Source organism: Electrona antarctica (genome assembly GCF_951216825.1).
Source record: "Electrona antarctica genome assembly, chromosome: 19".
NCBI classification, from domain to species: domain Eukaryota; kingdom Metazoa; phylum Chordata; class Actinopteri; order Myctophiformes; family Myctophidae; genus Electrona; species Electrona antarctica.
In genome coordinates this window covers 28,711,100-28,731,814 of record NC_136800.1, presented here as the reverse complement: position 1 = coordinate 28,731,814, position 20,715 = coordinate 28,711,100, and the positions used below count along the sequence as shown (strand labels likewise).

General features: G+C 42.1%; 1 protein-coding gene across 1 annotated transcript; it reads left to right on the top strand.

Moving 5' to 3' along the window:
• Positions 1 to 1,923: 1,923 nt before the first annotated feature.
• mfn1a (mitofusin 1a) lies at positions 1,924 to 20,555 on the top strand. The gene is made up of 19 exons (XM_079488570.1): positions 1,924 to 1,935; positions 3,521 to 3,663; positions 3,806 to 3,929; positions 4,410 to 4,545; positions 5,309 to 5,471; positions 5,716 to 5,840; positions 6,403 to 6,511; positions 7,017 to 7,124; positions 8,678 to 8,831; positions 9,286 to 9,353; positions 10,184 to 10,305; positions 11,465 to 11,591; positions 12,070 to 12,174; positions 12,917 to 13,019; positions 17,228 to 17,448; positions 17,823 to 17,912; positions 18,566 to 18,762; positions 19,443 to 19,577; positions 19,886 to 20,555. Exons 3-19 carry the CDS (start codon positions 3,815 to 3,817, stop codon positions 19,953 to 19,955), a joined length of 2,148 nt encoding a protein of 715 aa, XP_079344696.1. The 5' UTR covers positions 1,924 to 1,935; positions 3,521 to 3,663; positions 3,806 to 3,814; the 3' UTR covers positions 19,956 to 20,555.
• Positions 20,556 to 20,715: the final 160 nt, after the last annotated feature.

Sequence of the window (20,715 nt, the reverse complement as noted above, 5' to 3'; positions counted from 1 at the left end):
GGGCCGGGTAAAATGTGTGCCAATTAGTAATGCCAGGCGGGTCCTCAGGGCAGCCCAGTTAGGGCCCAGGTAGGGCCAGGCCTGTTGAGAACTTTTTGCCGGCTGCACTAATAACTTTGGGTTATGTTAACTCCATGGACACATACAAAACAGAGGCACCCCATCTTTTTTTTTTTTATATATTTTTTTTGTTGCTTTTATTGATAGTTCATTGAGACACTTTTTTTTGCAAAGCTATTGCATGTTAGTATGGCGGTGTAGCTCTGCTCATGTGATATCAGATGATCTGCGTACTTAGACGCAGGTCTGATATCACATTTGATATCTCCGCTTAACTGTGCACCTAAACACAGCTCTGATATCAACGACCCCCCTGAGCAGAGCCAAGATACAATAATCATGCATGAACAACAATACACAGAAATGACACATCAACACATGAACAACATAATGAAACTACACAATCGCAACAATACAATGATAACCCATAACCACTAGACTAAGAATTACAGGGAGGAGGCCGGGGAGGTGGGGGAAAATGTCCGCTCATACGCCGTACCAGCTGCTTTGACAGCTCAGCATGAAGAATGAGAAGAGAGCTGAGACTGCTTAAGAAGGCCGCCTGAATTGCACTGTGGGTATAATGAGGGCGTGAATGAGATAGCTCGTAGCGAATGAGTGAGAAGGGAGATGGCCTGGAGAGGCAGCAGATTTAAAGAGGCAGTATACTGTAGATCACTAGGGAGAATGAATGGGTGGGGAACCGTGAACAACATATATAAACCACCTGCCTTAGTGCCTTCCGTGCCGCAATGAACTAACGCTACGCTTGAATTTTTTGTGAAGATAGACAGGAAAGTTGGAGGGAGAGAAGGGGAGAGACAACCAGCAAAGGTCGTCATGAATGGGACTTGAACACACAACGCGCTGTCAGGCCAATGCCTATATGTGGCATGCGCCTGGACCACTAGGCCAGCAGGTGCCCCGTGGGCAGACTGGGCACCCCATCTTTAAAAACTATGAAGGAAAGGAAAGGGGATTTATTCTATGTAGGGAATGCTAGTCTGAAAACTGGGTGTTGAGTGTGGTCTTAAATGTGGTGAGGGTTGGGGGCAGCTCTGATGTGAGCTGGGAGTGAATTTCACATGCAGTGATGGGGTGGCCAGTCTGGCCACCGAGTAGGCCGTGTCACCCCAGGTTCGCTTTTTTGTCCTGGGGATGTCGACGAAGACATGGTTTTGGATGAGTTCAGAGAAAGAGTATGTTGAAGTGCTTGACTGGGAGCTATTGGAGGTCCCTGGATACTGGTTCTGGTGAGCAGGCGGGCGACAGAGTTTTGTACATACTGTAGTTTCTTGAGAACCTTGGTGGTGATTCGGCTGCCGTACAGGAGGCTATAGCAGCAGTCAAGTCTGGATGTGATGAAGGCTGGTCTGAGGAGAAGGCTGCACTTACCATTCCATTCCACAAGAGAGTGCAAATGACATTAATAACCACTAATATGGCTATTTTATACAATGAGATATTTTATGAATTATACTGTACATTAGAAAAAACATCTTGCATCTACCCTTATAGGCTATAATTGAATAGAATTGCTGAATGCAACTTCAGCAATTCATAATGATGCCTTCCTGGGCCTAGATAATATGAAGAGAGCGATAACATGTGCAAAATACAAAAGTGTTTATCGTCTCTGTCGGGTGGAAACCTCATATCCTATGTCCAAAACGGTTTCCTTTTTCAGGATTCAAATTCTAAAATAGCAAAAGTAGAGACCTGTAGTACATGCAAATGTTTATGCTTTTTTTTATGCTTTCCAGTTGGTCAGCAATATAATTTATTTTGCTGTGTCATTATTAAGAGTATTGATTTCCTCTCATCCTTGTAGAATTCCTTGAGCATCTCTACATCTCCCAGTATGGATATTTGGGGGTAAGTGAAACCCCTTTTTGTAGTATCTATCTCAGATATATACTTTTAAGGTCCCCATTCTCTAAGTGCCATTGTGACATGTTTAGCATTAGAAATATATATTTTGAAAAGAAAGAAATATGGGTAAGTTTAATTAAGAAACTTTTCAAAAACAAAGCAATAGATGAAAGATTAAATTAAATAAAGATTATAAGACTTGACTATCTATTAAATGTGCATGCGCGCGCGCGCGTGTGTGTGTGTGTGTGTGTGTGTGTGTGTGTGTGTGTGTGTGTGTGTGTGTGTGTGTGGGTGTGGAATGTGGGGGTGTGGGTGTGTGGTGTGTGTGTGCCATCTTAAAGTTACATTGTGGGCGTTTTCAGATTTTTCTTTGCAATCATCCCCACAACTCTAGATAGAATCAGAGGGAAGATGACAATACCATACTGCAGCCATATTGTCAATATAGAAATGAAAGCTCAAACTGACCAAATGTGCTCAAATTGCTTAAAAAGCTGTCACTGTAAAAGTCACAGTAAAACTCAATTTTTGGGTGGCGTCCATCTTGGAAATATGCAAATTAGGGGTCCAGACACACCCAATCATAAAGGTAAGTATTCCATTGAGTTTCTCATGCTCATAAATTATGAAATAGACACAAAGTTTACATTTCTATTCCATCTGGTTCAAAAGTTATTGACTTTCTGATAGGGGCCAATATTGAGGCGGCCATATTGGATTTCCAGCAGCAAGTTGACTGGGTTGTCCATATAGGTTGTGTTCCTACTGGTTCATAGATATTATTTCTGGTGGCCAACCTTTTATAGCAGGGCAAATGAAGAAATCTAAAAAAGGGGGTTACCCAAGGTGGGTATTTTGCATTTTTACATGATATAGCATGTAAAATGTGAAATACGCCTCATATAGAATGTAATCAGCTCCATTGGATTCCTTGCCCCCAAAAATGTAGATTTAACCACTGCAATCTTGATCCTACGAACTCATATGGCTGAACATAGGGAACTGGACTATGTCGTCAGGTGTGTCACAGGGTATCTGAAGGTGTGTGTGTGTGTGTGTGGGGGGGGGGGGGGGGGGGGGGGGGGGGGGGGTTGTTGAGCGTAGCCTGGTGAAACCACTCCCCCTGCTGGACAACATTTGCATTCTGCCAGCAGGGAGAGTCTGGGAACTCTCAGGCAGAGATGATGTCTCCGGTCCAATTCTGGCCGGAGCGATATGAGGCCGCTAGAGGCGGGATCGACCAACGCGAGACTTATGACATATTGAAGCGCTGCCACAGCGCAAATGTAAACACAATAGCACAGCACATAATAGTACAGTACAGCACAGCACAGCACAGCACATAATAGTACAGCACAGCACAGCAATGTGAAGGAAGCAGGATGTGTACCACTGAACCTGCTACAGATAAGTCTCTGTAAGAGGATCAGAGATGTCCAGACACACACACACACACACACGCACACACACACAACTTTCTCTTGTGCACACACGAGACGCTGATTCTTTGCTACAGAGTGTAATAACAGATTGGTGTGGTGGCATGTAATACTCTATGTTATAGCTCTGTGTTGCCCCTGTACAGGTCTAGAGGAAACAGTAGAACTGGAGAACTTCATCGACATAATGGACGTAATGGACATAGTATCACTACAACATCATGGACAGTGTTAGTGCAGAGTGGACCAGTGAATCCATGTGAACTACCTGTGTGCTCCCGGTGTGAAGGTGAGAGCTGCTACAATGAACATTTGCAACATGGAGTATGGTTCTCAAACATTTGTATTTTATTTATTTGTATTTATTGCTCCATCATTAAAGTTGCCTACCCCTGTTCTGGTCATTCAGTACTCATGTTCTGCTGTTCTAGTGCGTTACTATGGAGCACATGGACGCCTCTCCTCTCAGACACTTTGTTGTGGCCAAGAGGACCATCACTGGAGTGTTTGACCAGTTACTGGACTACGTTAAAGAGGGCACCTCTTTCGTTGAGGGTAGGAAAACACAGAACCATGTTAGCTCCAAATACACAGACTTAGGCATGACCCTTGCACGTACATTTGACCAATTTCTTTTGCTATTATTTCTGAAATATTTGCATTTAATCGTCTTTAATTTGTCATCCACACTGTTAAGGAATCTGAGCAAAGAAATTGCACTGGCTCTGCAATGTTGCTACCAGCTGTATTTATGCATGTGACAATAAACAGCTTGAACCACTTGCTCTCTGTAAAACAACAACACTTGACAAAACAGGAGAAACACTATTTAAACACAATTTCATTATTCAGACCTTGTCCAATGTATATTGTCAATACCGGTATATTGTCAATAGGGTTAGATCATTCATGCACAATATATTCAGCACAAATGGACTTACTTTTTAAAACTGATGCCCCGGAAATTTGCAATCCACATGGGAGATGCATATTGGTTATTTGGTATGAATGAAGTGGATGGTGTTGTTGTTTCAGAGACGTGGGGTACTTCTGACCTGGGAGAGGTGGTTCTGGAGGAACAGAGGCTGGAGATGCAGTCTTGCGCCACCAAACTGGCAACCATTCGGGAGGTGCTGGCTCGCAGGCACATGAAGGTGGCCTTCTTTGGCAGGTGAGGTACTGGGAGGGAGGAGAGAGAGAGAGAGAGAGAGAGAGAGAGAGAGAGAGAGAGAGACAGACAGACAGACAGACAGACAGACAGACAGACAGACAGACAGACAGACAGACATTCTAAAAAGTCTTCCTAACAGTTGTTCCAGGGACCCCCCCAGAAGCAAAGATAAAAATGTTATATAAAACATATATATTTATTCAAAGATTTGCACACATTTTCACGATTTGCAAGTTACAAGCTCATAGTGTGGCACGAAATGACGCTCTATGATCTCGTATATCTGCTATTTTTGAATAGCCAAAGTAAAATAATGGTTAAAGTAGACTAGTTAAAATCTACGATACATCTACGGAAATCTAAATTCAATGTACCTCCACTAACAAATCTACGCCAGCTATTTTGGACACCGTTCCTGATACCATCCCATTATAAAGGAATTTGGTCTAAAATCCTTACACTGGTTTTGCATCAATGCAATTCAGATTTTTTTACTTCCAATATAGGGCTAAAGTGGTTCATGTATGTTTTGTAATAAGCCAAATCTACAAAGTAACTAGTAACTATAAGGTTTTAAAATAATTGCAGTGGCATAAAAGTACAATATTTGCCCCTAAGATGTAGTGGAGTAGAAGTAAAACATACCTCAACATTGTACTTAAGTACAGTACTTGAGTATATGTACTTTAGTTACTTTACAAGCACTATAATGAGACTAGTAATATAACATCCCAGTGGGCTTTGCGTCATTGTGCGTCTCCAGGACCAGTAATGGTAAGAGCACAGTGATCAACGCCATGCTGAGGGACAGGGTCCTGCCCAGCGGCATGGGACACACCACCAACTGCTTCCTGCGGGTGGAGGGGACGGACGGAGACGAGGCCTACATCACCACGGAGACGTCCGGCGAGAGGAGAAGTGTCCATGTAGGAACCACAGGACATGCTAGCAGACAGTACATTAATATACTGTATATATATATCACATTGGTTGACTATTCAAAAATAGCAGATATACAAGTTCGGAGGACTTGTAGATCTGCTATTTTTTGAATAAATCACACCCGTGTTAATGTAAGTCACTCATGGATTAGGAGCGTCTGCTAAATCTAAATTGTAAAATTCTCCTCTCCTCTCCTCTCCTCTCCTCTCCTCTCCTCTCCTCCTTCAGACAGTGAACGAGTTAGCCCATGCTCTCCACATGGATCCCAGTGTGCACTCGGGCAGTCTGGTCAGTGTGTTCTGGCCCAAAGCGTGCTGTGCTCTGCTTAGAGACGACCTAGTACTGATGGACAGGTCAGCAACAACACATATAGAATAGAACAGAATATGGTCGCTGTCGAGCAGAGACATCATAATTCCATATTTCAACATATATGTTTTCTTTTTTTAAATTAATAGGCCTATCCTACTTTGCTGTAGCCTACAAGAGTGTCTAAAGTAGTGAAAATAGCCGACCTACGTGAACTTGTAGATTCGCTATTTTTGCATGCAATTTTGGAAAAAAAATGTGAAAATGTATATTGATTGATTGATTGATTGATTGATTGATTGAAGTTTTTATTCACAGTATGTAGAATGGATACATTTCATAACGAAAGCACAAGTCAATACAAAAACTGCTACAAGCATGACATCAGAAAAGCACTAAGTCTTGTTTACATCAGGGTCCTCCATTTGAAACTGGTCTTTGGATTTAACATCAGTTAGTGCATATAAATAACTACTGTGCAATGGGTCCATTTGAAACAGGTTCTTTTTCCCATTCCCTGAAAGGTTTTGGATATATATATATATATATATATATATATATATATATATACACATAATTATTTGACCTTTTAACTATATCTACCAGTCCAGGAACGGATGTGACCATGGAGCTGGACAGCTGGATTGATCAGTTCTGTCTGGATGCTGATGTGTTTGTGCTGGTGGGAAACGCTGAGTCAACGCTCATGAACACAGTTAGGAGAACCTCTTATTCACCATGCATTTATTTACACTATAAAGCATTCACTCATTTATTTACACTATAAATCATTCACTCATTCATTTATACTATAAAGCAGTGGTTTTCATCCAGTGGTCCCCAGCTAAATGATGGAAAGTAGTTAACCAAATGGACCCTTATAGATCTTTAGCTCTTGAGAGCGTATATGAAACCAAGTGGACCCTCCCCTGTCCATTCAGTTTCATTTTATGCTCTCAAGAGTTACATTATTGTAGATTTCTTTTTCTATAATATGTAAATATAGATCAATATTTTATGAGCACATGCCATAGATCCCACACAAGATCACACTCCATGGGGTATTTTAGCAACATTTTATTGAATAACTGTGTTCAGAATCCAGTTAACATGAACAATAGTCTGTCATTACATTCAGCAATTTCACCAGTTTGATAATGTGTAGTACTGTGTGAGTGTTAAACGAGGATCCTTTCATATTGCTAATTCTCCCTCAACAGGAGAAGCTGTTCTTCCACAAGGTCAGCGAGAGGATCTCTAAACCAAACATCTTCATCCTCCAGAACAGATGGGACGCGTCTGTAACTGAGCCAGAGTCCATAGAAGCTGTAAGATATGAGTTAGCATACAAATTGAGTTAGCATACAAATTCCTATTTCCTGGGGATTTTACTGTGTAGTCCGGGGTCCGCTTTTTGAGCGGTGCACACCGCTCCAATGACTGGCCGCAGGTCACCACTGGGTGAGTCGGGTGACATACCTTAAAGTGCCGCTGTTGAGCTTCACACTGTGCACTATAAACATTACAATCGTACAGTACAGAACTGTACATTACAGAGGACAGTACAGTACACAGTACAGAACACCGTATGGTACAGTACAGACTACAGTACAGTATCACATTACAAGTATAGTTGCACTGCTCAGTTCACACGGGTGTGATTTTTTAATCTTGGGTTATTCCCTGGGTATGAAAAGGGAATGAGTACACTCTTCTCTCCAACACCTACCCAGCAAGCCAAATTACGCCATGATGACGTTATGATGACGTCCTCCGGTGACTCCGGTGACGTTCAGCACTAGGCCAGATCATAGCCAATATGGGGATGATCTTTACGTCATTTCCAGGACATCTTCACCAGTTGAAATAATATAGATTATTCTGGGCCAGATCTGACTAGTTATGATATGACTTAAGTTGATCTGGCCTCGATCGGACTCTCTCTGATTCATCCAGGGACGTCCGTCTTTGTGGGCAGAATTTACGTTTCTGACTAGTCTTGGTTTGACTTGATCTGGCCCCAATCAAGACGTCATTAATTCGTCCAGGTCCTGACCGTGCTTCCTAGGTAGCTTCCAATCGAAGCTATGTCAACAGTAGAAGACTGTGGTTGTACTGGTCAGCTACTAGTTGCCAACAATAGAGGACTGTGGTTGTACTGATCAGCTCCCAGTTGTCAACAATAGAGGACTGTGGTTGTACTGCCCAAATCAATGTGATCTGTCAAACAAGTCCTCTGGAGTGTTATCCTTTTAGACTTAATTTGTGTGACTGTACCCTGTCCCTGTGCTGCCCACTTTCTGTCTAATAGATTAGGGTATGCACATGTCATGACATAATCATCATACCTGGAAGTTATGCAGGAACGCCTACTGAGTGGCAAAAATCTACTTTCTGGCCTTGACAGCCAGTCCTATCGGATTGCAACAACGTTAAACAACGCTAAACTCACTTTGTCACTTGATTTGCCACTCAAGCATGTGCATAAGTAGCATGAGGCAGCTCCAGGCGAGTACACGCCCTGGACATGACGCTAGTATGTCGCAGGGATTTACCCCAATCCAACCCTTGATGCTGAGTGCCAAGCAGGGAGGCACTGGGTCCCATTTTTCAGAGTCTTTGGTATGATCCGGCCGGGGATCGAACACCGACCTCCTAGTCTCAGGACGGACACTCAAACCACAAGGTCACTGAGCTGGTCAATGCATGCGCATACCCTCTATAAAGTATCCAATCAATCAAACCAACAGTAGAAGACTGTAACACTGAGAAGTATCTGTGTCCAGTTATCCACTACACAATTTTTCTTGATAAAGGTGGTGAATAGAGCGATATCCCTCCTAAATGTCTGTCTGTTTGTGTTTATGGGTGATCCACACAGGTAAGGATGCAACACATAGAGCGCTGTGTCAGCTTCCTGGCCGAGGAGCTGAAGGTGGTGAGTCTGGAAGAGGCTCCGGGCAGGATCTTCTTCGTATCGGCCAAGGAGGTGCTGTTCTCCAGGATGCAGCGGGCCCAGGGCATGCCTGAGACAGGTGAGGGACTGCGGGTCAGAGACCTTTGGGAATAGTTTAACCACCTATATACTTTGTTGACTGGGGTTCCCCAGGGCCCTATACCGATTTACAAGCGTGTCAAAATTGTCGCCCGGCAATTAGGGACGTTAGGGTCCCCCATGTGGTTAATGCATTGGTTTCAAGCCCTGGATCTCGGGTACTGCTGGTTTTGTATTCTACCTATACCCGCATTGACCAGGCATCCTTATGTGATTTTAAGGAACCTTGTTCAGACTGAAAATCTGTAGGGTTGAGAACCACTAACTCAACCCTGCTATGTCTATTACATTACACCGTAGATGTGTTGGCATGTTATAACTGAGTATTGCTGAGGAGTGAGTACACACACTTCACCATGAGCTCTGTGTGTGTGTGGCCTGGATGGAATCACCAGCACTCCTCTCATTCTGCACTGTGTGCTTTCATACTGCAGGTGAAGCGCTGGCAGAGGGCTTCCACGAAAGACTGAGAGAGTTCCACAGCTTTGAGAGGACATTTGAGGTAGAGAGACATTCAAGTTTGTTGACAGCTATCCAGTCAAATGCGGTCTTAACCCTAGAACACTAAACTTAACTTTTGTCAAACCATCACTAAACATGGGTAACACAGGTATATTTTTTTACTTGAGGTACTTTAATATTTCTTCATGACTTTTCACAAAAAACAAAAACAAAAAATAGGTATCATGAGGGGCCCTATCATAGGGGGGGCAAAATCAGTGAAAAACGTGGATATTTTTTTAAAGATATTCATTAAAAGAAATGGGGCTGGGAACTTTTCCTTTGGTCCACCCATTCCTGGGACATGATGTGAGAATGGTCCAGTGAGAAGAAAAAAGAGAGAGAGAAAAAAAAAGTCCATTGTGGGTGTATGGGATTTTTCTCTATCACTAAACACGTGCCTGTAGAACAAATATGATGGCAGGGAAACAAATCCTCCCTTCTCATGTCACTGAGCATCATGAAGGTACTAGCCTGGCCCAGCCAGCGTGCTTTCTGGTCTAGAGGGGTGGGCGTGCATGGAGCAAGTGCAGGAGAATATTGGTTCACCGATCATTCATTTTCATTTTTTGTGCCGATGCGAACGAAAATAAAAGCCTGGGTATCGAGGCTATGAAGGTTCTGAAAGACCCACCCACCTCAGACATCAGCAACATTATGAAAATGACAAAAATGTAATTGTCCAGGTGAAAATCACCCGTGTGTAGTAGTGTTCTAGGGTGAAGTTGCCCACTGTAGATCCTTAAGTATGAGTAGGTGTTACTTTATTATTCTTTTCTAAAATGTCAGATTTCAGCAGTGTCCTTTCTAAGTGAGCATTTGGCCTCTCAGGAGTTCATCTCCCAGTCGGCGGTAAAGACAAAGTTTGAGCAGCACACGGTCAGAGCCTGGCAGATCACAGAGGCCATCAAAGCTGTCATGGACGCCATCAACATCTCCTCAGCAGACAGGAAGTAAGGGTCTGAGCAAATATTCCTTCGGTAAATAGTGGTGGACACTGACACTAACACGAGTATCTGTTCTTTACTTGAGCCTTTTTTTTGTTTTTGTTTTTGGAAGCGTATGATTTCACTCCACTACATTTCAAAGACAAAGAGTGTACTTTTGACCACAACCCACACATACTAAAATACAAAATGTCAATACAGCAAATGAAATGGAAATGTACTGTATATTTAGTGCTTTTGAATGCTTAAGACTTTTTCAAGCATGTACTAACACTTTAAGTAAGTTGTTTTATTTTATTTATTTATTTTTTAAAGCAGGTACTCCAGTACTGTGCAATTGACTGAGCAACGTTAACGTTGTACTGTATGTAATATTTGACCAAGAGTATCTGTACTAATCCCAGGAGAGTCTACTGTCATTGAATGAATGAATAGTTTATTTTGGTGCTTTACAGTTACATGGTAAAATACTTCAGTTGTGTTTACATAAGCAGAGATGGCACTGAAAAGGTGTAGGCTGAAGCCAAAGCAAAGACAAAGCAAAACAAAACAGAGAAAAAAACAAAACAAAACAGAAGAAAGCAAAATCATTTTCTTACTAAAATGTAAAATGTACTAGTAATTCTGATCCTTATCTAATGTGCCTTAATTTCCCTCCTACATTTCCCACTCAGCCAACCCTCTGTCTCAGGCAGGAAAAAGTTCAGAGGAGATCAATTTGTTTCTCTATCATCTTTCTGTGCTGTTGTGTTCTCAACCCTGTTGCGGTGTTGATTTTATCGACTCAAACAAGCCAATCTACAAGCGTTGTGAGCTTGTAGATCGGCTATTTTCAGCATGCAACCAAGCTTAAAATCAGCCATTACGACGCCATCAAGGCCTGCCAAAATTCATTGTTTTTGACAAAATCAACTGTAGATTTTAGTCAACTAAAATCTTAATTAGTCGACAAAACTATAGACTAACACTAAAACATTTCAGAATACTAAAATATGACTGCAATCAGTTGCAGTCATATTTTAGTATTAAAGTATTTAGTATTAAATTCTATTCAAAAGACTGTGACTGAACTGAATCAAAATCTGCTGTGAAAATCTAAATTGCTCTGTTGTTCTATACCAACATGTTGAGGAGGAGAACTAAAGCAGACCTCCACCCCTTGTAGGATCTACTGCCTGGAGGAGAGAGAGGAGCAGAGAGACCGCCTGGACTTTGTCCGAGGTCAGATCAACCGTCTGACCGACAGCGTCAAGCTCCAGATGAAGGCTCTGGCAGACGGCGTGGTCACCAAGGTACACAGCAGCTCCTCAAGGCTTCAAATAGCAGATCTACAAACAGCACCTCGTCAAGTCAAGTCAAATTTGAATGGTTATACACACATAGAAGAAAGCTCTGCCACAGGGATATACGTCGGATGGTGCAAGGTTGTAATATTTTGTAGTTGACCCATTAAGACCTGAGGCCATTCTACAAATGTTTTCTAAATCCTGATCAGTTGGGCTCAAACGTTCTCATGTCAAGAACCCCCAAAATGATATGTATTTGGACACCGACCCCCCATCTCAAAATATTTTGTTCCAGCGACCCCCAGAAGCAAAGATTTGTGTTAAAAATGTTCGCTTATAAAATAAAATAATAATAGCAAATCTAGAAGCTCATAGCACGGCACAAAGTGACGCGTGTACTGCTATTTTTGAATAGCCAAAGTATAAAATAATGGTCAAATGTGTGGTCAAACGTATTGTTGTGTTAATGTTGCTTCTGTGTCAGGTGGCTGCTGCCCTCGCAGACCAGATCAGAACTCTGCCTGTGATAGTCGAGGAGTTCCGAGCTGACTTCAACCCAACACAGGACACTCTGACCCTCTACAAGCATGTAAGAACTGAAACAAACACGGCATACTCACCTTATACAGGTACATACATAGAATCTTGTGTCAGTCAGACTGTTCTCTAGTCTAGGTCATCCTCAGACCTGTTGCAATTTTCAAATGCTTCCGTTATACACAGTCCATTATAGAGGCTGATAATATTATATAATATATTATATTATTATTATAGACATCCCTAGTTCTCAACCTTTTCAGGCCGCCATGCACCGCCCAAAGTAATTATAATGTGAACTTAGGGCCTAAATGGAAACAATGGTGCTATCCCTTTTGGACAGTGTTTGACTGACCTCACCACAGTTTACTAGGTGAGTTCAGGTCAGTGCAGTAATCTGTACAGTGAAGCATGCAGCCAGCCACACTCCAACACTTAACATCTGACTTACTCCTTAACCTCACTCTCCACTACCTGTTCTACTACTGGACACACACACACTGTGTGTGTGTGTGTGTGTGTGTGTGTGTGTGTGTGTGTGTGTGTGTGTGTGTGTGTGTGTGTGTTCAAAACAGGATTGGAATTAAAGCAGCTTAATGTTCTGCTATAGCGTCTCTCTTAGCAAAATGTAGGTCAAGTGTCGGCTCTGTGTGCATGCATGTGTGTGTGTGTGTGTGTGTGTGTGTGTGTGTGTGTGTGTGTGTGTGCGCGCGCGACGTGCGTCAGTGTGTGTGTTTATCAGCTGCACATCAATGCTCTATTTAAACGTATCCTCTGTCCTGCCTTGGCTCCAGAGAATGGTGTCCCATGTGGAGGAGAGGATGACCGGTTCCTTGGCTGTCCGATGTTCTCCAGCCATCCTCAGAGACAACAAAACCACACAGAACAACATGACAGGTAGCCCTCTATTCATAATACAGTACATACAGTAAGTACGTGCGTACACATACAGTACATGTATACGTAAATACTGTACATCGGTTACGTTACACTGTTTCTTGTGTGTAATGAGGGCCAAGAGGCTATATACCTATTCATCCAGTAGAGGGCAGCTGTAACACGTTTTGTGTACTGTAACTTATCACACACACACACACACACACACACACACACACACACACACACACACACACACACACACACACACACACACACACACACACACACACACACACACACACACACACACACACACACACACACACACACACACACACACACACACACACACACACACACACACACACACACACACACACACACACACACACACACACACCTCTCTTGACAAAATGGGAACTACAGCATGCACGAAAAATAATTTCACCCACTTTTTACTTGTAAAACAGTGATGTGACGTTGTGAAGTGAAGTTGATTCTTGATTCTTAGATAGATGGATAGATAGTCATTCCATTCATCGCAAAAGATACAAAGGTTCACATAATGCACACACGCACGCATGCACGCACGCACGCACGCACGCACGCACGCACGCACACACACACACACAGGCTATTTTCACTGAAAGAAGTAAGAAGATGCCCCCCCCCCACCCGTTTGTCTTTTTTTTTCTTTTCTTTTCTTATTGTAATAACAATAACTATGAACCATCTTGACAGGACCAGTCAAAGACTGTGGCAAGGTGGAACACCTAGCTGGGATATGTGCATCAATTTCTAGTTTATTTAGTTGGTAGCCTCAAGGGTTAATTTACTGTCCTTATTGACACTGACTTACATTGTTTACAGATCTTTTTCCCACATTGATGCTACTGTTGTGTCAATAAAATTACACCATCTTGTTTAATATTGATAAAGTAACAAAGGTCCTGCAATCCAAACAACCTGCCAAAACACAAAAGTTGACATTTGCACAGACTGATAATTTAATGGGCGGTCGTTTTGAAGAAAGGTATACAACCTTTATTTGTTCTTTATGGCTGTTGGTAGGGCGTTCCACATTTTAGTGGCATAGGAGCGAAATTAATTTACACCCTTAATTGTTATCAACCAAATATTATTAAATGGTTTGGATACTTATTTTGTATTTTCCAAGGTGCCTGATGGAATTCCAAACTTTGTGACACTATTGAAAAGGTTTGACCCTAATCAGAAGTTTACTTTGGAATGTATGAAGGTACATAGAGATACATTTCCTATTACCATTGGTCCTCTATTACCCTTTATCGGAGGGAAACAGATTATCATACACTTTTATTGGTATCCTGAATATTTACAAATGGCAGTATAAAGCAGTCCACACATATGCTATACGCTCACTTGGACGCACGCATGAGTCGCAGGTCTTCTATACAGTTGGAGGCCATCGATATTGTCCTTTTCTTTTTGCTGAGGTTTGCGTGATCTGCGCAAAAGGACAGTTAACCCATTTTGAGCGGGAACCCCTTTTGGTGTTTTAAACATTGTTATAATTTAGCTATTGAAAAATAGCAGATCTACAAGCTCATAGCGCGCCACCGAGTGGCGCGCTACGAGCTTGTAGGTCTGCTATTTTTGAAAAATCGTGAAAATATTTATTTCAGAAAACTGGAGGATTTAGAAGGATTTTTTGAAATTTTGAGGTCAGGCCTAAATGGGTCAAATGATAAGGGACAATATCGGTGGCACCCAACTGTAGGTCTATGAAGAAGGAAAGACTTCAAGAAGGGTGCCCTCCTATAATGAAAACCAGTGTTCATGTCGGCGACTAAAACTATGACGAAAGATGTTCGTTGACGACCTTTTTTCACTGGCAAAAACTAAATAAAAAAGAAACTATGATGACTAAAACTAAGACTAAATATTAGTGGTGTAACGATATAGTAACTGCATCATAACATCGATTTTAATTTCAAGAATCGAAGTATATCGAAATGTAAACAGCAACATTGACTTTGTATCATATTGTATCGTTTTGCATTTTTGCAATGCAATAATTGGTGTTGAATCGTTTTGTAATGCAAATAATCGATTGTATCAATAATAAGTAGGCTACTTGTGCGTTGTATTTAGCCATTTTAAGGTCCACAGAATGAGAGGTCTGCTCTGCCGGAAATATTGCGAAAAAAACGTTATAGCCATTTTTGTATACCCCCTATGGTGTTTTCATGATTCTGAATCCATCCAGTTTTGCCTGAAAAACACTCCTTGGCCTAAATTTGGCCATATCCACTTTTGTGATGACGGCTATAGACGTTTTTAGGCCAAGGAGTGTTTTTCGTGCAAAACTAAACTAAACTAAACCCCCTAGTTTGTCACATGCTACTTAAAGTATGATGACATTTTGCCATATTGGTTGTCTTTGGTGGGGTATACAAAAATGTCCATAACTTTTTTCGCGATATTTCTGGCAGGGCAGACCTCTCAAATATTTGGTGCTGGCCCCCCGGCTAACCCTATCTCTAAGGGAGATGCCAGCCACCCCTCTGAGAAAACTCATTTCAGCCGCTTGTATCCGCAACCTTATTCTTTCTGTCATGACCCACTTCACTCTTCGCTAAGTCCCACCCAAGCCCGTTCTTGGCCAATACCACGTTAGCGACGGTTACTATGTTAGGATCCTGGTCACGCTTTCAATGCTGGTCAAAATGTTTCAGCAGTGTCAATAAATATATTTGCTGTACAGCATGTGTGGACCTCAGAAAGATGGTTTGTTTTCTTACCTTGTTATGAGCAAACTAGTCCATTCCATGAATCAGTTTATGACATCAGGAAAACTCGTTTTATTTTCGTCTTTTGATAGATTTATAAAGTAACTATTTTGGTGTGAAGCGGTTCTGGTGTTCCCAACTCTCGTTTGTAAACAAGTCGCCATGATGTTTGAGATGCACCCAGCTGCAGTACCAGACATTTCTCCTAAAGTGTCTCCCTCAAACACGTCCAAAATTGTGTATGGTGTTTGCGACAAGTGGACGAGATCAAATACATTTGTTTAATGTTTACATCCAACGGCCTGAGACCGAGGCTACTTCAGAAGTGGGTGTACAGATTTGGACCAATCAGATCGTTTTGTAGGCAAACCGGAACTTCTTACCACACAAACTTGTCAGGGTTGCCAGGTCTGCTTATTTCCCGCTACTTTTGGCTTAAGGCTAATAATTAGTGTATGTAATACATTACCAAAACATGAATTATCATAGACATATGCCTACATAGTATTTATAATGATAAATGCATACAATATTTTTATTATGATTATATATGGTCATATTATTGTGTTTGTTTTGGCTTGTTTTTCTTGATTTGGCTTTAAGAGTTGGCTTGTTTTTGGAGGTGGGTTGGCTTATTTCTCTCACACAATGTGGCAACACTGAAGTCAAAACAAAAACAAGACAACCTTGACATTTTTTATTAAAAATATAACCACATGAGTTTTCCTGATGTCATAAACGGTCAGAATCAGCTTAGTGTTCTAAAATAGTGACTTTGAGAGCTGTTTCCCCGTTACAATGGAAGTCAATGAGAGCCTATTTTTATTTCTAATATGTACTATTAAACTGCACAACGGAGCGAAATAATTCATGGAATGGACTAGTTTGCTCACAACAAGGTAAGAAAACAAACCCTCTTTCTGAGGTCCACACATGCTGTACAGCAAATATATTTATTGACACTGCTTAGACATTTTGACCAGCATTGAAAGCGTGACCAGGATCCTAACATAGTAACCGTCGCTAACGTGGCATTGGCCAAGAACGGGCTTGGGTGGGACTTAGCGAAGAGCTATACTTCATGGCCATAGGATAGGTGAGAGTATACTGTAGGAAGATTGCTCGTTAGACAGAGAGCTTTGCCTTCTGGCTCAGCTCTAGTGATATTGACTAATTCCAAATATTATCAAAGTATTCTGAGGCAACCCTGAACTTAAATCACGACACCCAGTTTGAGAGGCCCTGGTCTATAGGGTGAACAATACAGACAGATGAGACTGATCATCATATTTTTACTTAGCCATACCCTGAACAAGACCTGTGTCGAAACGTTTTGATAAAATGTAATAAAATAAAATGTTATTGCATCGTGGCTACGAGCTGTGCGACCTCTTTTCTTTGAAACAAAATGTAAACTTTGAAAATAAAAGTAAACTTGTGCTTTGTCTTGGCCAGAAAGCGTGCGTCCTCTGTTGCCCCTGGTGGTTCAGGAGCAGTTCAGGCTCCCCAGCAGCAGCTTTGAGCTGACCTATGACCTGGACCTGGCCACCCTGTGTGCAGACTTCCAGGAGAGCATCGAGTTCCAGTTCTCTCTGGGCTGGACCGCTCTGGTGACACGCTTCCTTGGACCCAACAATGCCAAACGGGCTCTGAACACCCTGGACCCTAGGATTCAGGTTCGACTCGGATGTCATTTTAAGGTTTTCTGAGAAATGTAGTTCATGTTGAGATATTTCTGCTGGATGAATGATGTAAACACATTGATTTGGGCTTACATGCTAATCAGTAATAAAGGTCTTCATGGCTTCAAATTGGCAGACCCGAACCCTAATGGAACTGTTGAATTGGTTACGATATCCAATTGTTTCTGACATTGAACCAAACAGTGAAAATCGCAGATCTGTTATTTTCACTACTACTTAAACATTTGTTTTGTAATTTATTGAATATCTTTGAGGCTGTGAACTATCCCTTTAATTAGGCATGATTTGATTTTGAATTCCATGCTGTCCATCTTGTCCATGTTGATGCTCTCCATGTCTCTTCCCAGGAAGGTACAACCTTCAAAGAGGAGCTGCTGCTCTCCATGGTCTCACTCACCTCCAGAGCCTCCATGACAGTGTTGGTCATTGGAGGAGTGGTATGTACTATAACAGTGGTTCTCAAACTTTATTCACACCTGTAAATAACCTTCTCATCCAAGGCACCCCCTGTTGTTACAATAGAACCTTACATTTATGTCATATCACGGTACGTAAATATGTAAATCTTTTCCACTGAAAACCTGATAGAATAGTAGTTTCCATTACAACTGATTGAAAATAACTTCACCCTTGACATTTAACCACTTTAACCCCAGCATCCCTATTTTGGGGGGAACAGAGCTTGTAGATCGTCTCTTTTTGCAGAGTTTTGGTGGTCTGTCTTACTACGTAATTTCAGGGTGAGGGTCCCTAGTTCAAATATGATGATTTTGGAGGGTCGCGGCCTGAAAATGTTATGAGGTGCTCAGAGGGTAGAGTGGCCGGATGGGATCCCAGTTCGATCCCGGGCTCCCCCAGAGTTAGTGTCGAAGTGTCCTTGAGCAAGGCGTTGAACCCTAATTGCTCCCGATGTGCAGGTTGGTGCCTGGCATGGGTTCCTCTGCCATCGGTGTATGAATGTGTGTGTGTGAATGGGTGAATGTAATGCTATCTAAAGCGATAAAAGTGCTATATAAATACACCATTTACCATTGTATATAAATGCACCATTTATTAGAACAACCACTGTTCTACTGTTCTTGTGATCCAGGTGTGGAGGTCAATGGGATGGAGGCTCATCGCCCTCTCTGTGTCGCTGTACGGACTGGTCTACCTGTATGAGAAAGTCACCTGGACCAACGCCTCCAGGGAGAGAGCCCTCAAGCAGCAGTTTGCCGAGCACGCCACGCACAGACTCAAAACCATCATACCTCGCACCAGCAACAGCTGTGGCCAGCAGGTCCTCAAGTGAGCATATATAACCCCCCACCCCCCCCACACACAAACACAAACACACACTTAGAATAGCACTGAAGGCCTGCAGGACCACTGGCGTAGTGGCCCGGGCACCTAGGCCTGACACGTTGCAGGTTCGAGTCCCGATCCTGACGGGCAATGGCTGTGTGTCACTCTGCCATCTCTCTCCCCATTCCCTGTCAGCCTACTGTCCTATCAATAATAAAGGCATAAAAGCCCAGAAAGAAAGAAAGAAAGAAAGAAAGAAAGAAAAGCACTGGAGTATTAGAACGAATCATCATGACATCACCACAATCCAAAATTAAGAACATAGAACACTTTATTGACTATTAGAAATATATGATGTTGTTCCAAATATCCACAGCTATAGGTTGACAAACTAGACATAGCAAATGTTCTGGCCACTTTAGTTTGTGCTGTTACTATAAACGTCCATAGACATTATAAATACCTGCTTTGTTTAAAACATTCTGATCTGGTCTATTATAGGAGTATGATAAATCTAGATCAGTGGTTCTCAATAGTTTTTATTTTTTAGCTCTGGACCACTAGCACAGGGTTTCACAGGGTTTCTCAAAATGGGTGCCGTGGCACCCTAATCCTATAGGCCAGGGTGCATTGATGCAAGTCCAGGGGTGCCTGGAGAGTAATTTATGTCCCTTTTGTCCCAGGGAGCTAGCATCCACCTTCAATCGTCTGTGTCAGAGAGTGGACCTGAGCGAAGCGGAGCTGGAGGGTCAGATCAGACAGCTCAGCTTCAGGATCCAGAGACTGGAGAGCATCCAGCGGCGCTCCAAAGCCCTCCGGTAGGTACCACCGGCCTGATGGCCAGTGTTGACAGGTTTTGCAAGAGAAACAAGCTACCATGGTCTATGAAAACAAGCCCAAAAGAAGCGACTACATGGCCAGTGACCACATGAACACACACAACTTATATAGACCTACACTTCGGCTGTTTGAAAATAGCCAATCTACAACCTATGAAATAGCTTGCACATTGTATAAACTACAGTATATAACTGATAGATAGATAGATAGATAGATAGATAGATAGATAGATAGATAGATAGATAGATATGAGATTCAATTCAAATCTTTCCTGTATCTTCAACAGAAACAGAGCCACTGACCTTGAAGGTCAACTAGGGGCATTCTCAGAGCAGTATCTCCAAGACCACCACTGAATACAAGCTCTGACAGCACCATATGGAAAACATGGAAACGTGGAAACCTGCAGAAGTGCTTATGGAGCATCCATCAGCATCAGCTGTCCGTCTTGCCTTGATTTAAAATAAAACAGCAGGAGTGGCCAAGTAATTTTACACTTCCAGTTTAAACAGTTAATAGAACTCTTAGATTACAATTGTTAGTATAGGCCAAGTGGATTATAGATCTATATTAGCTGTATTAGCTCATTTAGCTGGGTACCCCCTGGAACCGACTTTTACAACCACTGTTGTAGCAGAGCTGCTGAGGTAGAATTAAATTATCGGTTGTCACAGAACATGCACCTTTGACCTGGTATGAAACATATTTTCTCTGCAGAGATCACACAGGTCCTAATGGATGTCTTTCTGTCCAATTAAACCTTTCTATAAAGAGACACCCAAAAAGCCCTTTGAGATCAGAAACTTTAAACTGCTGTTTGTGACTGTCAATTATTACTATTGCCACTAAGAGTCAGTCTAACAATGTGTCACATCAGTAAGGATGAAACCAGAAAAAATAACTAAGACTTGTTTACATCAGGGTCCTCCATTTTCAATTAATCAAGACATTTAAAGACATACAAATACATCTATGCAAAATAGAAATCAAATTCATCAAATACACTGTTAGAAACAGGGAAACTGTAGGGGAAACAGTATAGAAAAATAGAGGGGGGGGACTTGAACGTTTTTACAGGGGCCAGTTTTGAATTGCAGCCACCGTAAGTGCTCTTTG

What these genes read in the sequence shown, in the direction of transcription:
- mfn1a (XM_079488570.1), top strand. Translation starts at nt 3,815, where the DNA reads ATGGAGCACATGGACGCCTCTCCTCTCAGACACTTTGTTGTGGCCAAG. An exon ending in GCGAGAGGAGAAGTGTCCAT is followed by an intron (nt 5,472 to 5,715) that starts GTAGGAACCACA and finishes CTCCTCCTTCAG; the next exon opens with ACAGTGAACGAGTTAGCCCA. An exon ending in ATCTCCTCAGCAGACAGGAA is followed by an intron (nt 10,306 to 11,464) that starts GTAAGGGTCTGA and finishes CACCCCTTGTAG; the next exon opens with GATCTACTGCCTGGAGGAGA.